The following is a 22,382-nucleotide window of genomic DNA, read 5'->3' as shown; positions in this document are numbered from 1 at the left end:
CAATAAACACATCCACGGAGGAAGCTAATCTAAATGCCACACGAAAAAAAAAATGCCAAAAGTTAATAGCAAAATAAAGTTAGTAGGTATCGGCATAGCATAGACAAAGGGAAAAAAATATAATAAAATATGTGTATTTATTAATAGTCAACTTTTAGTTGAGAAGCCAAAGATGAAGTTTGACTAGCGTGCTACTTTTGAGAACAAAGACGAAGTGTTTTAGGGTAGTTCGGTTTGGATCATCCATATAATATACTGAGGATGAAATATGTTGATATTTTTACATGTAGCTGATCACGGACGGAACTGACGTCACATTATCGACTACAATGTCCGATGTGAATTTGACAGGTGATTAATGTGAACATAGTTATCCCAGATATTTGAATGTTAAACAGGCGACATTATGTGTTAAGTCAATAATTTAACGTATTCTTTTTGGTGAATCAATAAATTCGTTAACTTTTTAATATTTTTCATTTAGTCGCGTCAGTGGCGTGCTATGCGCAACTACGTACCTGTAAAATATATATGTTGTATATGTTTTCATGTTATAAAAATACTAATTTTTTAATTTTACAATGTAACACATCATTACATCTTAGATTCAAATGTAAATAACAAGAAAAATTATAGTCCAGTCGTCAGAGAGTTGACCCCTAAAAAACATACGAACAAGCTAAATTTTGCAGAGAATATTAATTTTGGGACGCCAAAAAATTACAAAAAAGTTTACCACTTTTACCCCCGGGCTTCCCCCTAAAACCCCCCTCGCGAAGGGGTAAAAACACAAAAAAATCGATTTATCAAGAATCTGCCCACCGTAGAAAAAATGTTTTAATATATGTTTAATTTTTTATGTTTATAAGCATTTTTTGTGTAGAATGAACCGTTCTCTTAGAAACAACGCTTGAAGCGGCCGTCGATTTTGCATGTCAGTTACGCGCGCAAAATCAAGTTTCAATAAAAGGCAAAGAGTTCAGCTTTCGTATGCAGTTTTTGTATTTTGCCGCAAATAAACTCGATGACACGAAATTTCAATTTTGAGTTAAGGTAACAAACACGTCACGTGAAATGCATTTAAGAAGACGGTTTTGGGTGTATAATAGTTATTGGGTGTATTATAGTTTATTGCATAGGTTTAGTTCTTTTGAAAAACACCAGTGCAATTGAAAAAAAAAATGTTTAAATGTTTTAGACCGGTTGTTGTTTGAAAGTTTAAATCCACCGTTTTTTAAGCATATTTCAAATGCCTCACATTTGTTGCCTAGGCTCAAAACTAAAATTTCGTGCTATAGGTTTTAAAGATTAGGCTCTATTAATCGAAACTTCATAGTGGCTAGTCAATGAAAGGGATAGATTGTATTGATCTCGTGAGCATCATAAAAAATGACAAAGATCTCGCCACATTTATTTATTTAACACCTGTATATAATCTGAGTTTATTTGCGGCAAAATAAAAAAAATACGAAAGCTGAACTCTTTACCTTTAAAACACATCTTGATTTTTGTCGACAGGTTACTTGAATCAAAAGATATCGAATTTTTAACGTCGAGCTGATACAAATTTTATTGAACATTGATTTCGCGGGCGTAACTGACATGCAAAATATCGACGGTCGCTTCAAGCGTTGTTTCTAAGAGAACGGTTTATTCTACACAAAAAATGCTTATAGGCATTTTTGTTTAAAATTATCTCAGCTACATTTTTTATTTGAAATATTTTTTTATACGATGTACAGATTCTTGGTAAATCGATTTTTTTGCGTTTTTACCCCCCTGCCAGGAGGGGTTTTAGGGGGAAGCCCGGAGATAAAAGTGGTAAACTTTTTGAAATTTTTTTTAGGGGTCCCAAAATTAATATTCTCTGCAAAATTCAGCTTCTTCGTATAATTTTTAGAGGTTCAGTGGCATTTTCGTCTCTGACGACTGGAGTATTAATAATTATTGTACATATATATTTGCCAAAAGAATTGTTTTCATTCACCACTGATATTCCAGAAATAGTAGTCGGCCATTGTTATCGACTTCTTTAGACGCATATATTTATACTCTTTCTCTTATCAATTTTTCCAAGCTACATGCAAAAAACGAAAATTTTCATTTTCACGTCAGATTAAAACAGCACACAAGCAGGATCGATGGGGACTTTTGACAAATCATTTGTAGTGACATATTTAAGACCTATACAAAAGTCTATTTTATCTGGGCTACCGCAATGTATTTGGCTATTGAAGATAATATTAGATATGGAAACCTTGTAATAGCATTATAAAATCTTTCCTAATAGCTTCTATAATCCTAGTTTTATTAGTGCTCTCTAAAAGATCGTTATATTTGACATGTTTCATTCATTCTTTACCTTTTTTTCTTTCATTCCCTTAATTTCCATTTCTTCTTTTACTTCTTCTTTATTTCTTACCTTTAAGTCTTTATTAAAATATTTTTAACTGTGTTAAGAATAATGCCTTTTATTTCCAGGCGAATAATATAATATCATTATCAAAACTTTCTTACAAATTGTGTAATTGTAGTTTTTCTAAATAACGTATACAAATTGGACCAAAAGTTTGGAAACGCCTAATTTTCTCTTATTGGATGGTCCGAATTCTAAAAAAACAGTGATACACCTATGTTTTATTGATTTGTGTTGTATTGATGTTTCCACAAGGTAAATGAATTCCTGTAGATGGCTGTACAATATGAATCACAAAAAATCCTCTGTAAATGAAAAACCCTATATTACACGTTTTCGGAATGACTATTCCATCATCATTGCTTTCATGGAATAAGTATTACCACTTTAATTAAAGCAAATGTGAAAATTAAAATTTTGAATAAGGTTATAACAAAAATGTGGTTTAATACTCACCAGATTTACGTTTGAAGCCACTAATATAGTTAAATTCATTTTAAATTACATGTTTGATGAAAAAATCACTAGGATGTTGTTATAAACGGAATGAAATTATTCGCTATTGTTATTATTAACTATTATTTGTAGGGTTTAAATGAATTCTTTTGTAATACACGCAAGACTAAAGAATTAAATGCGCGAGGATGTATGTGTATCTTCAACGGAACCCTGCATTAAATCTAGTTTTATTGTGATACAATTAGTTTCCTCAAAACGGTTTAAATTTTTTTGTACCGTCTCCTTATGGATATGTGAATGGTTTGGGAAACTATAGTTGAACAAGTTTTTTAATAATAGTAATTCGCTCTTTTTCTTAAAAACCATCTTTACTGTAGAGATTTTAAAACCACATAAAACAACTGTCATCTTTAGTTATTAGAATATAATAGAATAAAATAGAATAGAATAGGATAGAAGAATAGAATAGAAATATGCTTTATTATCATCGAAAATTGTACAGTTTTATGGACAAAGCTTACAAAATTACAAAAATCATCGATAGCACAAAATAAAAAATTAGAATAAAGAAACCATTGCAAAATTTAAATAAAAACTTAGGAGCTCATAAGTTTAAGTTGCTGCATGGGATACCCAAATATATTTAAAAATACTTTAGTTACCTACTTTTACATAAAGGTATTGCAATTTCTTAGTTATTAGTTAAAAAACTCTTTTACTGAATAATATGGTCTTTCAGATAGATAAGCTTTTGTCATTTTACCGAACTTAAGGAAAGATGTTGCAGATTTAAGTTGATTTTTTTTCGAATATTTTATAGATTTTTTTACTAACTCAGTGGACGGGATCGGTAAATATACATCAAAGGTTGAATTTCTGGTCGAGTAGTCATGATTAGGTCTGGCTGGAAAAACATGTAAGTGTTTACGAATTAAGAAAAAAGTTTCTAAAATATATAAAGAGGGAGGCGTTAAAATCCCGTGATGTTTGAAGTAGTTACTGCAATACTGAGGCCAAAAAGATACCGTATTGCTCTTTTTTGTAATTTAAAAATAACATCACATTGAGCAGCTGTACTAGAACCCCAAAAGAAAGACCATATCGAAGATGAGACTCGAACAAAGTAAAACATGTTGTTTTGGAAGGTGCTAAATTGATTTCCTTCGAAACAGATCTTATCGCATAGCAGGCGGAGGCTAGATTCTTACTTAACAAATCGATACAAAGGGACATTTAAGGTTTCTGTCTATAAAAATACCAAGGAATTTTACAGAATCAATGATATTGATCTGGCTGTTTATAAGAAGCAAGGGTTGAAGAACTCCTCCTCCTAGGATAATGCTACTGCCTTATCGACGTTAAAAGAGAGTTAATTAGAGTCGGACCAGGTTTTTATTCTAAGTAGTTCAGAAGTTATAGTTGCATGAAGAGTTGCAATATTAGAGTTCCTCCAAGTGATACTGGTATCATCAGCAAAAAGAAAAATGTTTCCATCGATTTTTAAGTTAGTGATGCCATTTATAAAGATAAGAAAAGGTAAAGGGCTCAATACTGAACCTTGTGATACTCCGCATACAATGCTTTTGTGACTAAGAGTCAGTATTATTTGCTCAAACTAGTTGTTTTGTATTTCCCAACCACCCTTATGAAGAGGAATAATAATGACTGTGTTTAGACACTGGAAATATAGCTTTTTTAAAAGGAATCATTAATTAGTGAGACCAGGACTTCCAACACATTTTTTGGAAGATTTAAGGAAAATTTTATAGATAGGCTATCAGTACTACAGGAAGATTTAGTTTTGATACTATTAATTGTTTGGATCAGTTCAGATTTATCAACTGGTCTTATAAAGAATGAATTCGAGACCTTTTTTAAATTCGCTTGGTAGGTCGGTAGGTAGGAAATGGGATCTTGTTGTAGCAAAATAGTTGATGTTATATTTTTACTCACATTACCGAAGTATTCATTTAGATTTTCAGGGTTTGAAAGAAAGAATGTTTAAGTTGTTTTAGTTTTATTTCGAAGATCGTTTATTATGGACCTAGTTTTTTTTTGGAACATTTTTAGAGCTTCATAGACGATCTTGATCATAGATCTTGATTGTACATTTTTTTAGCTGTATTGATAACTTTTAGATTTAGTTTCTCTGTACTTGGTGATATATTCAGTGACATATCCAGACATTGGTCCAGAGTTTGTGATGTTTTAATTTAATTGTAATTAAAGGAAATGCCTTATTGAAAAAACAGACAAGCCTATCTAAAAAATCACTGAAGTTATAGTCCAAGTCCACATAAGGAAAGTGCCACGCAGAAGTCTAACATACATTTTGAAATTTACGAAAGTTCTGAGTGGAAAAAATTCTACCTAAACGTCGCGTTTTCGAGGATGGTTTGAAGTTTTTGAGGTTTTTATGACGTAATGTCAAAATTACAGCATTCTATATTTACTGAATTATTTCAAAACTATTTGGCACTGAGAAGTTTTATTTATTTAAGATCTTCGTGACAAATATGATACCAAGTGTTACATATGGTTGAACTCGTATCATATATATATATATATATATATATATATATATATATATATATATATATATATATATATATATATATATATATATATATATATCTGAAAAATTGTAAATTTGGCAATATCTCAAGCACCACATGTGAAATCTCCATATTGCAGAATATGCGTATCCCGGTTTTTGTACAATTCGGACCATGTATTTAAGAGATAATTAAGCGTTTTCAGACTTTTGGTCCACTCTGTAGATCTTTGTTAAGTATTACATTGGTTCTTTTCCTTTTCTAACTATTTTTTTTCCATCCTTCTTGCTCTCTTTTTAATTTTTTCCATTCTTCTGTCCTTTAGTTTTTGTGTTATCATTTTTTCTGTATTAATTTTTGTTTTATTTAAAATACGGAAACTATGTATCGGCCGGATATTTACTAGGTACAAGTAATGTGGTTCTTAAACCGAAAACGACAGAAGAAGTGTCCAAAATTTTATCATATTGTAATAAAAATAGAATAGCGATTTGCCCACATGCAGGTAATACTGGTATGGCGGGAGGATCCAATCCCGTTTTTGATGAAGTTGTTGTATCCACTGAGCTGATGAATGAGATTATTAGTTTGGATGAAAATTCGGGTAAGTACCAAAACGGAATTGAAATTATTATTACCTACTAGATTTTTATGCGAGATATTGTAGCGTATTTAAATAAAACGAGCGGTTCTTAATTTATATAAATATATTTATTTATAAGTTTACAGCACGAAAATATCTTATCAACTAAACTCAACTCATAACAGCGTTCATATACATATATACCAAAAGTATTATTCTATAATCATCTGGAGTAGTCCATCTCTAGACTTCCCGTTGGAAGCGCCTCGAAGGCAGGCGCTATTGAAAATGCCATCGATTGTATATTCGAGATTCATCCTTCTCAGAATTGTGACACATACCCCGCATCGGAGATGGGCTATTTCGTTACAATATGAACACCTGTGCATGACAATAAAGTTAGTGACAAAGTATTTAACAAAGCAAATAGACATGTAAATTTCAATAATAACTAATTATTAGCACGTAACTTGCCAAAATTTATCATTTTAATTATTTATCTAATATTTTGTAACCGTTACATCGCTTTTATGGCATGTTTATTGTTTGTTCATAAGAAAAGTAAGGAATTTTTCGGTCTTGGATTCAAACAAGAAATAAACAATATATATATATATATATATATATATATATATATATATATATATATATATATATATACGTATATATATATATATATATATTTATATATATATACATATACTTATATAATATATATATATATATATATATATATATATATATATATATATATATATATATATATATATATCTATATATAAATGTTTTGGATGGGTTGGAGTCAATAAAAGGGGCTATTGTTTAACTATTTATTATCTCGAGCTTTCAATTGTGTTTACAATTCTTATCAAGAGCTGCTAAAAAAGACAAAATATCTTACAAAGTTGAACTAGAAAGAAAAAAATTTTTTAACTCACCAAATAAAATTAGTTTGGTTAATAAAATTGCTGCAAATACATTTCAAAAAGAATTAATACTAAAATGCCCTTATCTAATAAATTCTTCCCTGAAATTTTAAATTAATTTTGAAAATAATTGAATTTATAAATAGTTTAAAGTAGCGACGAATTACAAATAGGCCTCAATGTCATAAATGCCAACTTAAAATTTTTATTTTTGACAATTATATTGCCAAAAATAAAATTTTGTTTAAAAAATTCTTTTTTGTTTAGTAACAAAAAAGAAGAAGATTTATTCACCATTGATAGATGTCTGAAAAAATGTAACAGATATATGGAAAATTATAATTTTTCATCATCGAGTTAGAATCTAACTCGATGTTTTTCATATTTCTTAGTTCTTGTGGTTCTTCAAGTTCTTTGTTCATATTTTTTTTCTTTTTTCTTCGGTGGATTTTCTTTTATTCTTTACGTAGCTGTTTATATTCCTCCTCTGCTTGTCGGGTTCTATGCCCTGTTGCACCAGTAAATATGCTCTGTTTTTTCTTTTTCCATTATAATCTGACATTCTTCGTCAAAGCAGTCGTTTGTTCTTGTTCTTCTTTGTTTACCTTTCATGCCTAGTACTTCTTCAGCTGCTTATTTTATGATGTTTCTGCACTCCTCATTTATGTTTTCATGTTTGAGTTTGTTTTCTAGTTTGTTGTTTATATTTTCTTTATATTCTCTGTTTTTGTTTTTTTGTTCATAGGTTTTCTTTTTCTAAGAAAGAAGATATAACAGAAAATGAAAAATACTGACGAGGAAGCGGCGACAGCCGTATAATATCTGTAATATACGTATACATATCAAATCCGTTTTGTATCTGTGTTGAACTAAATTCTCATCTTTGGTATTTCTGATATCTTACTAGTTTTGTGTTCCAGGTGTAATAATCTGCCAAGCGGGATGTATTCTCGAAAATATTGACAAATATGTAGCCGAAAAAAATTTAATTGTGCCGTTAGATATAGGCGCTAAGGGTTCTTGTCAAATTGGTGGAAACGTTTCAACCAATGCTGGCGGTCTAAGGATGGTGAGGTTTGGAAATTTACATGGAAATGTATTAGGACTGGAAGTCGTAAGTATAAGATTTATATAAAAATGTTATAAAGTATGTTTAGGTAGGTAATATAAAATTAGCTGGTTAATAAATTAAGGCAGCAAAAAAAAGGAAATTTATATTGTTGTAAAGGTACGAACTCAACACAATTATCAGCAACACAATTATCCTAGTACAAACCTCCTCGTTGGTAGAGCTGGGAATCCATATTCGTTGGATCAGATCGATGTCTTCTATAATTGATCTTTGTACATTCATTTGATTCCTTATGTCCTCATTTCTCATATTTTCTAATCTAGACTTTCCCGCTGCTCTCCTCCAAAAATCAATTTCAACTGCCAGTAGGTTACCTTTAAGTTTTTGTGATAACTGCCATACTTCTGAGCCATAGACGATTACTGGTTTCAATATGGTATTATATTTTTTTTTTCGTTTCCGGTCTTATATTTTTCTACCATAGTACTGAATTCCATGCACCTAAAACTCGTTTCCCTTTGGTTATTCTGTCTTTTATGGCTTATTCCGTTCTTCCTGTCTTTGTTAGTTTTACCCCCAAATATATACATTGATCGCATTTCTTAATTTTCCCGTCTTCTAAGTCGAAGTCATCTGCAGTATTTTCTCCTCCTATGCAAAGATATTGCGTTTTTTATAAATTTACTTCGAGGCCCCATTTTTTGTACTCTTCCATTAGTTTTCTAGCCATATACTCCAGGTATTCCTTGCCTTGGGCAATAACTACCTGGTAATCTGCATAGTGCAACGTGTATAACGTTTCATCCCCAATAGACAGCCCCATCCCTTTACACTTCTTTTTCCAGTGCCTGAGTGCTTCGTCGATTTATATTATATTGAATAGTATGGGAGATAAACAACAACCTTGCTTCAGTCCATTTGTTACCTGAAAACCATTCAGCCAAAAGAAAGATAATGATTTAAAAGTCATACGAGAATGGCTTAAAAATGGGGTAAAACTTATTTGGCAGGAAATAACCAAATATAGTGAAACTATAAGGGCGTACTGGGCTGTTCGAGGATCAATTGTCGCCGAGATGTAGAAGATTGGTGTAAAAAATGTGATTTATGTAACGGTAGAAAAGGCCCTAGAACAAGAAGTTGTGGTAAAATGGCACAATATCTTTCCGGAGAGCCTTTTGAACGAATTACAGTGGGCATTCTCGGTCCATCTCCTATGACAGAGAGAGAGAGAGAGAGAGAGAGAGAGAGAGAGAGAGAGAGAGAGAGAGAGAGAGAGAGAGAGAGAGGGAGAGAGAGAGAGAGAGAGAGAGAGAGAGAGAGAGAGAGAGAGCAGAGAGAGAACAAGTACTTAATGGTTACATAGTATTTTCCAGCATATCGAGATAAATGTCGCCACTTAAATTACCAGGACATTGAGTGTAACCTTCTCTGAATCGATGCAGGTTCGCATAACTCCAGTACCAAAAGTTTTGTTTATTTACATTACCATTCAACATAAAAGTACATTCATCAGTGAAACAAATATTTTTTAAGATTCTCGGTTCAACGCGAATTCTTTCAGTCATGAGTTCACAAAACTCAATTCGTCGGTGTGGATAATCATCGCCTAGTTCTTGAAGAATTTGTGTTTTGTACGGGTGAAACTTATGTAATTTCAAACCTTTCTAACCGACTCAAGTGAAAGTCCTGACGTTGCAGATATTTGACATGTTGATGCAGTAGGCTCTATTGCAAAATTTCCAAAGACCTCAATTTGGGATGCTCCATTCAGTAATCTTGGGGCGTACCTTTTTTTATTTTGCACTGAACCCGTTTCTCTAAACTTTTCAACTAAATTGCAGACGTACACGTGATTTACATTTTTATCCGAAAGCCTTTCATGAAATATTTGAACTGTTCGTAAATAACACTGGTTCTTGGTGGCAAGTATGGAAATGATTTCCACGCGTTCAGGTATACTGTAAACCATCGTGACAACTACAGCTGAATGTGACAGTACCGATCGTACAAATGATGAAAACTAATGACATTTAAAATTCTTAAATAAACCAAAAATTATTGAATCTGACAGAACCCAAAAACAGATGTTTTCAACTTGTTTTGAAAAACGTCTTATTAAGTTTTTATTTAACAAAAAAACAATTCCGACGGGCACTTCGGGAGAAGTGCACATCATTAAAAATAATAGTCCGGGAAATAGCATTACAAATACAAAAGTCATAGTAAGCCGGCTGATATTATTTATATATAATTATATAATTATTAAACAATAATTATACAGGGTCATCAAGAGAATCGACAAAAACCTCATTAAATTTTCCATTTAATACAAAGTTTCACAATTATTGCTTCACCCTGTATAATTATTATTTATACCATTGGATAGAATTTTTTATAGTCTTTTCAATGATGTGTCACAAGTAGGGGTTTGCAATTTAAACTTTTTTGGTTGTGGTGGGTGGGGCTAGCGGGCAGATGGGGGTGAGTTCTCTTTTATTTCATTTTAGTTCTCCGTTACTATCCTAGAAACGGTTTCAAGCATTTTTTGATATCAGCTTTTATTCGTGAGATATAGCCCATTGTAAGTTTTAAAATTGACACACTGTATAAATATAAATATTATATGAATACATATTATGATACGCGTTCTACGATATTGCAGTTTTAATAAGGGAATTATTTAAAAGTCCTTTGTCTCGATTCCTGGGAGATACGTGGGGCGCCTCCACAATAATACAAAACTCTTGAGATATTATTGTCATTGATGGAGTTTCATTTCCTATACTAAAATCACAATCAAGATGCACTAGAAATAAACAAACCAAAACACGTTAAATGTTACAAGGAACACTCTCAAATAATGATTTACAATGTATATACATTGTATAAATCTCAAATCATGATTTACAAAGTTTATACATTGTAAATCATGATTCGGGAGTGTTCTTCGTAACATTTAAGTGTCTTAGTTTGTTTATTTCTAGTGCATCTTGATTGTCATTTTAGTATCTATTCAATTTTCTCTAATTATTGTAAATAAAAAACTTATGAAGAATCTGATATTTTGCCTTATATAAAGACAAGTTAAATTTGCAGGTAAAAGCAAATGGCGAAGTAGTTGATTGCATGAGTACTCTAAAGAAGGACAACACTGGATACCATCTCAAGCACCTTTTTATAGGTTCTGAAGGAACACTGGGATTCGTTACCAAAGTTTCTTTGCACTGTCCTCCGCGGCCAAAATTTAAAAACGTTGCATTTTTAGGTAAGTATTGTTACCATAAAGAACAATTTTTATTTAACTCAATATAACATAGATCTTTGACCTTTATAGATACTCTAGAATGATTAAAGTGGTAATGAATAACAAGTACCCATAACAATAATATTAATAAGTTTATGAGTAGAATAATAGTAAAATAAATTTTACGAAACAAAAAAACAAACTTAATCGAAAAAGTAAAAAAAAAATGTAATATTCACTGTTGATGATAAGGCACCTATCCAACTTAATATAAATTTTTTAAAGAACTGTGAGTTGAGGTAAATACTAGAAAAATAAAGGGTGAGCAAAAATTAACAGCAAAGTGTGTACAAGGTGGTACACCAAAAATTGTTAATTGTCGACAATAATATTTAATATGTTCTGAAAGGTTTTCGAGGTTAGTACAATTAAACCTAGAGCTAAGATTAATACTATTACAGGAATTATTATTAAACTCAACAGTCTTCTGGGTTGAACCGCGTCGATTATTATTGCGCCGAGCTTTTGACATCCTCTTCGATGTCTTCTTCAAGGCTTCCAAGGTCCCAGTCTCCCGAGCCCCCAGACACTACTACACTTAGGGATGAATCGATACCACTCGGCATTCGATACCAAGTACTTAGGTCGGTATCGAATCAAGGCATCGATACCTCATTCGATACCGGGTTCTGGTATCGATACTTATAAGTGCTCGTTACTCATATGTGACGTGACGTAATATAACCACAGAATACCACTTGTATGACGTAACAGCACTCACAAGTACAGGTAACAGGACAGAGTGACAGATGACGGAAAAATAAACAATGAAATTTGTGGAATGGACAGCCGGAGTGACGCCACGGCGGCCATATTGTTATTATTACTTTCCAAACAAAAGTTGAAATGCCCAATCTCAAGACTTTTTAATTTCTATAAAGTTAACATTTTGCTTCCTCTGCAGCTTTTCCTTTTAAGTATAGTGTTTTTTACGATAATACCATCATAATTCAGTGTTCTATTTCTATGAAATATAGTTTAAAAGTTTAAATTAAAGAAATTCTAACCTCACTTTATTGATACATGCATTTTATTGCCATTTTTATAAAACAACATGCTTTATTATTTACACAACCTTGTAAACTTGTTGTAGTAACTATTAGAATACTTAGATATTGCAAAAAGCGGAAAGATTCTGTAAAAAAAATGAAAAAACAACGAAAAATAAAAATTATCCACACTACACAAGGTTTGTTTGGAAAGTGAAACTGACAGATGTCAATAAAATCTACGTCATCACTCCGGCAGTCCATTAGAATCAACTTTATTTTAATTATACATAATGATCATAGTAACAGTATATAAAGGATAAAAAGAAGAAAAATAATTTTATTAACAAAACAATATACAAACCAGTTTGTATAGTGTTTCGATACTAGTATTTTCATTCGATACTATAATTATTATATATATATTTATTTATAGTACTCGGTATCGAATACGGTTTCATCGATACCGAGTACTCAGTATCGAATGAAGGTATCGATATTATATGAGTATTTAGTAGTATCGAATCACCCCTAAATACACTAATCACTAATCAAAGCATTACTGGTGCTGGGAATAGAAGACGGGTCATTTATACCCGATGGTGGCGTGGCTTAGGTGGAGGTTGGCGTAGTAGGATTTAATTGACGGGCGGAGTGGACGGTAGTTTCTGTATAAGAGGTCTCCAAGTCGAAGGTAACCGTATGCCGTCATCTCTTTTGTTGAGACAATTTTGCCTTTTTTGGCCTTTTTCAATTTCTATAGCTTCTTGGATAATTATTGGTTTATAGAAGCGGATGGGGGCTATGGTTCTGGAGTTTTCAAAATCAATTGTGTGACCTGTATAAAGATGGTGTTGACCTAGAGCTGAAATTGAGTTGGAATTGCGAACAGAAATGGAATGTTCATAAATCCTATTTTGGATTCTACGATTTGTTTGGATCAGGGTAGTCTGCACAAGGAATTTCATGATGGAATGTTGTCTTTGATTGATCAGACAAGAAATGAAAGTTTTTGTTGGGGGGTAAATATTGTCTTTATTCCTCTTGATTTTAGAACTTTGTCGATTTTGTCAGTGACAATTTTGATGTAAGGAAGAAAAGCTTCTGTATGATGAGGGTCTGAGCCTTTGGGTTGAGATTGAGTGGGAGAGTGATATCTGTGGATACTCCTATTGATGTGTTTTTCGCCTTAACCGTTTTGGATGAGGGCTTGTTTTAAACTAGAGAGTTCAGCGGGTCTACTTGCATTATCGCAAAGGCGTATTATTCTGGAGGCAAGCGTATTAATATCTGAATTAATTTATGAAGAGAGAAGATGAGAGTTGGCATGCAAGTAACGATTGGTATGGGTGGGTTTTCGATAAACAGAGTGATGAAAACCTTTAGATTGGTTTTTCTTTATGATAACGTCGAGAAATGGTAAGGATACATCAGTTTCCACCTCCATCGAGAACTGAATACTACTGCAAAATGTTTCGCTTAATATTTGACAACGAATGTGTTTTTTACACGACGGTGCTCCAGTTCACCACATTGCTTCTATTCACAATCATCTAAATAATAAATTTCTTGAGAGGTGCATAGGCACAGAAGGACTAACTGTTTATATAGTAATGCAAATACTATAACAACAAGATTTCTGAGAGGAATATAAATATCAAAAAATACATAGGGTGTCCCATTTAAAAAATTATATGTTTGCTATACCACGTAGTTATTAATCACCCTGTAGAATTAAACATATTTTCCAAGTATGGAGATTATAATTGCCTACATTTTTTCCAAATAAGGTTTTTTGATATCTTGTACCACAATGGAATTGACCGATGTCGCACTAAAAACTCACCCTGCATATATATTTATACATATATATATATATATATATATATATATATATATATATATATATATATATATATATATATATATATATATATATATATATATATATATATATATGTTACATTTTTTCAGACATCTGTCAACGGTGAATAAATTTTCTTCTTTTTTGTTACTAAACAAAAAAGAATGTTTAAACGAAATTTTACTTTTGGCAATATAATTGTCAAAAATAAAAATTTTATGTTGGCGTTTATGACATTGAGGCTTATTTGTAATTGGTTGCTATTTTAACTTATTTATAAATTCAATTATTCTTGTATTATAAAAAAAATTTTTTCAAAATTATAACAATTTTCAGAGAAACATTTATTGGATTAAAGCATTTTTATATTAATTATTTTGAAGATGTATTAGCAGTAATTTTTACTTACTAAACTAATTTTTATTTGGTAAGTTAACAAAAATTGTTTTTTCTTTTTAGTTCAACCTTGTAAGATATTTTGTCTTTTTTAGCTCTTGATAATATTTGTAAATGTAAACACAGTTGAAAGCTCGAGATTAAAAAAATAGTTAACCAATAGCCCTTTTATTGACTCCAACCCATCCAAAACAGTTATACAAAACAGTATAAAATACCTATCTTATAACGTACATGGAGTAGGAATGATGTCACCGGTGTGGGTGTAGTGACATAACCGTTAATTTTTTTTTTTTTAATAGAAATTGGTATAATGCGACACCTCATTTGAAGGAGAATTTAATCCTCTATCTAACGACATTACATTTTTAACTAAAATATTTTTTTAAGGGTACAAAAATTTTTTTTTTAATTTAAATTCAACTAAATTACAACTAATGATTTAATTCATAATGTACTTTAAAGTAACCAAATTATGCATAACAATTATTTTAAATTAAATGTTCGAAATGCCATCCATCGGTTCATGCCATGACTTTATGAAGTAAATACTTAAAAAAGCAAAAATAAGTAAAAATAATAATGGACACAAAAAGTTATCTCATAAACACTAAAACTTTTTGTCAAATGTTAATTCAAGCAAGTGATAGTGGCATAGTTACTGTAATATTGATTGACGTAAATGTTTTGGTTTTGTGACTTGTCATCAGTTGTCAATTATAATTTTTACTTTTGAATACTAAATTATGGCTCACCTAAATGAAACACAACGCATAGGAATATTAATTCTTAGCTAATGCGGAGATAAAAAAAGAACACAGAACGAGGTATGCAATTCATTCAACGCAAAATATCCAGACAGACCCATCAGCCAATCAACAGTAAGTAAAATAGTCCGAAAATTTGGAGAAACTGGACACGTTAAACATATTCCAAACGCTAGGCGTCCTAAAACTGAAGACAATGTGAAACTTAATATTTTATTAAATGTACATGACCATCCTCACAGTAGTTCAACACAAATGGGTGAATATGCTAGAGTTGCCCAACAATCGGTATTACGTATTTTAAAAAAAGAAAAATACCATCCCTATCAAATTCAACTACATCAGGAATTAAACGACGACGATCCCGATCGCCGGCTTCAATTTTCTGAAATTATGCACGATTTATGTATCCGCAATCCACATTTCATCAATCAAATCCATTCCGATGAAGCCACATTTTTTATACATGGTACCGTGAATCGTCAAAACTGCAGATATCGGAGTCAAGAAAATCCACATTGGATGACTGAGTCACACACGCAATATCCTCAGAAAGTAAATGTATGGGCAGGGATCATTAATGACAGAATCATTGGCCCTTTTTCTTTGAAGAAAATCTAACAGGAGAACGTTATTTAACTTTTTTGAGAAATCAACTTATACCTGTCCTTGCTAACATGTATCCAAATGCCAATAATCCAAATTTACCTAGTGCAAATATCTGGTTTCAACAAGATGGAGCCCCTTCGCACTACGCACGTGAAGTACGTCAATTTTTAAATCATTGCTTTCCTAGGAGGTGCTTTTCCCAGCAAGGTCGCCAGATCTAACACCTCTAGACTTTTTCCTGTGGGGTTACATAAAATCAAAAGTTTATGTCAATAGACCCCAAAACTTACAGGACTTGAAAGATAGAATTAGGCATGAAATGAGTCTAATTACTCCAGAAGTCATCCGCAATGTACTTGATGAACATTTCGAACATTTAATTTAAAAAAATTATTATGCATAACTTAGTTACTTTAAAGTACATTATCATTAGTTGTAATTTAGTTGAATTTAAATTAAAAAAAAATTGTTTTCGTACCCTTAAAAAATATTTTAGTTAAAAATGTAATGTCGTTAAATAGAGAATTAAATTCTCGTTTAAAAGAGGTGTCGCAATATACCGATTTCTATTTAAAAAAATTAACAATTATGTCACTACACCTACACCGGTGACATCATCCCTACTCCATGTATGTTATAAGATGGGTATTTTATAACAAAAATCGACCTGTTTCGGGATTTCCCTCAAAACTCGACGGTTCTCGAAATAATGATAATATTCCATAATTTAGCCGTTCACTGTATGTATATATATATATATATATATATATATATATATATATATATATATATATATATATAATATTTTATCTAGAAATATTTTTTATAGGTTTACAAAACTTTGATAAAGTCCTGAAAACTTTTAAATTTCTTAAGGCAGAACTCGGAGAAATTATATCGGCTGTAGAAGTTATCGATACTCCTACGATGGATTTTATCAATGAAGTCGTCGGTCAAAACTCTCCAATCGGTGATTATCCATTTTACTTACTTATCGAAACATCGGGCAGCAATGAACAACACGATGAAGAAAAACTCAATAAATTTTTTGAAGCAGCTCTAAACAAAGCTTTAGTATTGAACGGCACCGTTGCTAGCGAACCTGGAAAAATTGAGGTAAAATTTTTGTATTTATATTTTTAATCTTCTAAACGCAATATATAATTTATTTTATTTATTTACGGGATGTCCCCATTATAAAATAAAAGAAATTACAACAATGAATTTAACCTTACAATAAATATACGAAGTTAACTCCACGGGAGGATGATCCACTGAACGGATATTTCCCGAGTCTATAGAAGCCATTTTTAATGTTATTTAAACTTTATTATAACAAAAAATTTATTTAAAATCCTTTATAAAAGGTATATAATTAAAACACCCAATCGGGCTATATCACAAAACGTTTTCGGAATCTAAAGGTGGTCCAGAATTATGTACATTAATTTCTAGAGCTCATAGTACGTCCAAAAATAAGGGTACTTCTTTATGTACACTTTTTTATAAAACTGAATAATAAGGGAGATACAACCCTTTAAAGGGGTGAATTGAAATTCTTATTTTTTCAAATATCTTCCAAACGGTTTTGAATACGGAGTTCATATTTTGGGAGTGATTATAAGACATTAGGATAATTAATTTCATGTCACCACCTACCACATCCTATATTAATACAGGGTAGTTTTGGAGGGTAAGTGGGGGTTATTGCGTCACATGTTTTTTAATTTTTACATATTTTAAAAAAATATTTTAAAAATTGTTTCCTTAGACTTTTCTACGCAAAAAAGGTGATCTTGTAATATTTCGATAGATATCACCGTTTTCGATTTATTTAAACTCGAAGGTATACATGTATTTTATTGTAATCGTTACATTTCTTAATATTCATCAAGTATGCTTTGGAATTGACACTTGTGTTAACAACAACACTTTAATCTCAAGTAGTCTATGAATTGTCAATGACGTTTAATAACAATTAAATTATTTTATCTACACTTTTACAGTGAAATTTGTTTAACACGTCTCTTTTGCTATATTTTTAAATTTGTTTGCCCGCAATATGGCACACTATTCAAATTCTGAGATGACAGACATACTTTTAGTATTAGGGGAATGTTCGGGAAATGCTGCTGCCGCTGTAAGACGCTTCAGAGAAAAGTATCCGAACAGAAATATTCCCAATGCCAGGACTTTTGTAAGTACTGAACGACGACTGAGAGAAATCGGTTGTCTTCAAAGAAGGAATACAGATGCTGGTCGTCGTAGTGAAGCAAGAAATGTTCGCGTTGAACAGCAAATATTGGATGCTGTAATAAATGACCCCACAATAAGTACACGCAGGTTAGGATTAAGAACGAATATTTCCCATCAAAGTGTTTTAAGAGTCCTGCATGAAGAGCAATTACATCCTTACCACTATCGACAAACTGCACCAAATTTTGTAAGCAACATTCTGTTTACAGACCAGGCCACATTTACAAGACAAGGTATGTTCAATTCTAGAAATATGCACTTCTGTGTTGAAGAAAATCCAAGGGCTACAATGGAAACTCACTTCCAACACACGTTCAAGATAAAGGTTTGGGCAGCTACTTTAGGAAATAGTTTCATAGGATACCACATCTTTCCCGGAAATTTAAATGGTAACATGTATTACAATTTTCTAGACAATATTTTACATGATATTTTGGAAGATATTCCATTACAAATACGAAGAAACATGTTTTTCATGCATGATGGTGCTACACCACATTACACAAGAATTTGTAGAAGGTGGTTACATGAACATTTCCCTGATAGGTGGATAGGCCGGGGTGCGGATGCACCGATTCATTGGCATTCATACCTGCTCGTAGTTGTGATCTTAATCCAATGGACTTTACAGTATGGAGTTATTTGAAATCAAAAGTGTATAACACTCCAATTAATACAGTAAATGAGTTAAGAGACAAAATTAAACAAGTATTTACCGATTTACAAAACGATCCAGTAACATTAAATGGATTAATGCGTTCGCTAAATAAAAGAATTAGATTATGTATTCAACAAAATGGAGGACATTTTGAACAGTTGTTGTGAAATATTATTTTCGCCATTAATTAAATGTTAAGTATTAATTAAGTTTTCCATTAATTTGTAATATTATTGCTAACACAAGTGTCAATTCCAAAGAATACTTGATGAATATTAAGAAATGTAACGATTACAATAAAATACACGTATACCTTCAAGTTTAAATAAATCGAAAACGGTGATATCTATCGAAATATTACACGAGCACCTTTTTTGCGTAGAAAAGTCTAAGGAAACAATTTTTAAAATATTTTTTTAAAATATGTAACAATTAACAAACATGTGACGCAATAACCCCAACTTACCCTCCAAAACTACCCTGTATTAATATAGGATGTGGTAGGTGGTGACATGAAATTAATTATCCTGATGCCTTATAATCACTCCCAAAATATGAACTCCGTATTCAAAACCGTTTGGAAGATATTTAAAAAAATAAGAATTTCAATTCACCCCTTTAAAGGGTTGTATCTCCCTTATTATTCAGTTTTATAAAAAAGTGTACATAAAGAAGTACCCTTATTTTTAGACGTACTATGAGCTCTAGAAATTAATGTACATAATTCTGGATCACCTTGTATATTCTATCATCAGTGTGTCTAGGTGTACATGTTTTGAGCCACTAAATATTTGGGTTAAAACCGTTAAATGTTATTGAGCAATAGCAACAGTTGCTATCAACAAGTCCTCGTAGACACTTTGTCTCAGGACCAGCAACCTTATGTAGAGTCTTACGTTACCATGTTATCAATTCCACTGATAACTTTAACATCTTAAAATATAAGATCAAATAATGTAACCTAAATTTAAATTAATAACATTTAACGGGTTTTTATCCAAATATTTAGTGGCTCAAAACATGTACACCTAGACACACTGATGATGGAATATAGATTCCGAAAACGTTTTGTGATATAGCCCGATTGGGTGTTTTAATATATACCTTTTATAAAAGAATTTTTAAATAAATTTTTTGTCATATATAGTATACAGTAAGCTACAGGAACTTGGTTTCCTTGTGGATTTTTATTCAAACAAACTAGCGTCTGAAATAAAACCTTTGCTGAACCGTCACGAACCACAATAAATATTTTTCCATCATAACCTACTGGTTTACGTACACTTTTACTATTGTCATTCTGCCATGACATCAGTTTATTTCCCCTAGAAAAAATCCACGTTTCGTCCAAACATACTTCTCGTGGATATGTACACTTGTAGAAACAATAATTTCTTTAGCATGCAGCTCATTGACCAAGGATTCACGTGTTACATGTTTCTCTAAAAAGTTATTTATTTTAATATATTACTATAACATGTTACGTCCTACTCGTAATTCTTAACAGAAAGTTGGTTTAGTGACTATCCTGGTACATATTATATATTGTATTTCGAATTGCCATTTTATTGCCCTCAGGTAAATCAGTAGTTTTCGTTTTTAAACAAGGTATGCTTTTTCCCAGAGAAGATAAAACATGATTTTTTCTTTTCTTTTTCGTATATTGTATACTGTTTTTCTTCTCGCCAATTTAAGTGCAGCTGTTAACCTCTAAAACAAAGTGATTAACTTAAGTTATGAAATTAAAGAAACCAAAAATATAAAGTTCCTAATTAAAAATATTGTGTCGTGTAATAAAATTGTCAAATAAAAAATATTAATAATATATATTTATGCTTATCATTAAAGCTTTATAATAATGATCATTTGAAAATTATGCTTTTTTTACCTCTTGAACAGATGACAAAGGTTCCAATGGTCCCCCATTCCTTTTTCTAATTTAAAGTACTCGATTAAATTTAAAACGAGTTCTTGTGCTTGTTAGATAAGAGGTTTTCCAGGCATAATCTAAAAAAATTCAATAACATATTTTCTTTTTGTCATTTCTTTCACTTTTGGGAAAACTTAAACAAAACCATTCCTTAACTGTGTGAATGAGGTTAACTTTGTATGTAAATTAATGGCAAAATAAAATAGACTTACCATAAAATTTCTCCAATATAAAATTAGTTGTGAAAACAACTGTTTGTGTAATATAAATAACTTCTAAATGCAAAATCAGGACAAAAAACAGCAAAAAATCCAACAAACTGACAGCCACACGTAAACAAACCAGAAACGTCACACATTCACATTGTATTTAAAATATGAAAACGCCCCCAAGCGTCTTGTTTGTACCTATCTCTTTTCAATGTACTGGGTCTAGAGCGTTCATAAAAATAATATGTGTCTTTACTTAATAACAGGCGGTAGCTGGTTTGTCTTTAGTTTCATGACGCCAGATAAAAAGTTTGTTTTATCTCGCCAGTTATTGATGACGCACGGCTAAAGAACCATGGATTCAACTGTATCTCTGACATTTAAAGACAAACAATTTTACTTAACGTTAAGTTCTTAGTTGTAAAAAAAAATGTGTCTAGCAATGACTCTGTCAAATATTCCGAAGCTCACTGAGTCGACTATAATAATTTTATCTTATATTTAATTTGAATAAAATATTTCTATTATTCTTTAGGCTCTGTGGTCAATACGGGAAAATATTCCAAATGGATTTAAGATTTGCTCAACAAAAATGATGTATTATGACGTTTCACTGCCTCTCTCAAATTATTATTCTATAGTTAATGATGTCACTGAATTCACGAAGGACTTAAGTGAACGAGTATTTGGATTCGGTCATCTGGGTAAAGTATATTACTATAATTATCTTGCATATGTAAACTAACCCTACATTTTTTGTATACAGTAAATACACACTTAAATACGGGGAAATGGGGTATGATATAAAGTTTAAAGTAGGTACATGACTGGTCTCTAGATAGTGACAAATTATTTTGTCACTATCTAGAGACCAGTGTTTTAACTATCAAAACAGAAATTTAATTAACAACTAAAAATCTGAGCTTCAGTATTACTAGGTGTCATGAGTGACAACTGAGAGTTGAGGAGTGAGAAGATCATTATTGTAATGGAATGGGGATTATGAGGCGAATAAATATTTTATTTACATCCATTAAGTTTAAAACAACAACTTCACACGGCGCTGCGAAAATAAAGAAATTTGAAGAAAGAAATAAATATTTTGTGAGAAAAAAAATGGCCAGCAATCTGAAATCCCCATAAGTTTTGAGCTTAAACGATAACCTGAGAGAAAATTTTATTAGATGGAAACAAAATTTTAATATATATATATATATATATATATATATATATATTTCATATATATATATATATATATATATTTCATATATATATATATATATATATATATATATATATATATATATATATATATATATATATATATGAAAAGGAGTACGACCGTCAATCCAAAATAAACTAAGATACACTCGAAGAGTGGTGGGT

General features: G+C 31.2%; 1 protein-coding gene and 1 long non-coding RNA gene across 2 annotated transcripts in view; one reads left to right on the top strand and one right to left on the bottom strand.

Moving 5' to 3' along the window:
* LOC140446710 (D-2-hydroxyglutarate dehydrogenase, mitochondrial-like) overlaps window positions 1-22,382 on the top strand; it is a 45,528-nt gene that overhangs the window by 11,280 nt on the left and 11,866 nt on the right. Inside the window, exons 3-7 of the mRNA XM_072539307.1 lie at window positions 5,837-6,034; window positions 7,860-8,053; window positions 11,111-11,279; window positions 16,773-17,059; window positions 21,532-21,700. Of these exons, the coding sequence (XP_072395408.1) occupies window positions 5,837-6,034; window positions 7,860-8,053; window positions 11,111-11,279; window positions 16,773-17,059; window positions 21,532-21,700 (1,017 nt within the window). The remainder of the gene's footprint in view (window positions 1-5,836; window positions 6,035-7,859; window positions 8,054-11,110; window positions 11,280-16,772; window positions 17,060-21,531; window positions 21,701-22,382) is intronic.
* Window positions 20,348-21,129, bottom strand: LOC140446709 (uncharacterized). The gene is made up of 3 exons (XR_011951484.1): window positions 21,000-21,129; window positions 20,746-20,864; window positions 20,348-20,567 (listed from the first exon to the last, which is right to left on the bottom strand). It is a non-coding gene; the product is annotated as an uncharacterized lncRNA (long non-coding RNA).

The sequence above is a fragment of the Diabrotica undecimpunctata genome, chromosome 7, assembly GCF_040954645.1.
Source record: "Diabrotica undecimpunctata isolate CICGRU chromosome 7, icDiaUnde3, whole genome shotgun sequence".
Taxonomy (NCBI): domain Eukaryota; kingdom Metazoa; phylum Arthropoda; class Insecta; order Coleoptera; family Chrysomelidae; genus Diabrotica; species Diabrotica undecimpunctata.
Note: the sequence above shows the minus strand (reverse complement) of the source record. Positions and strands in the feature narration are given on the sequence as shown.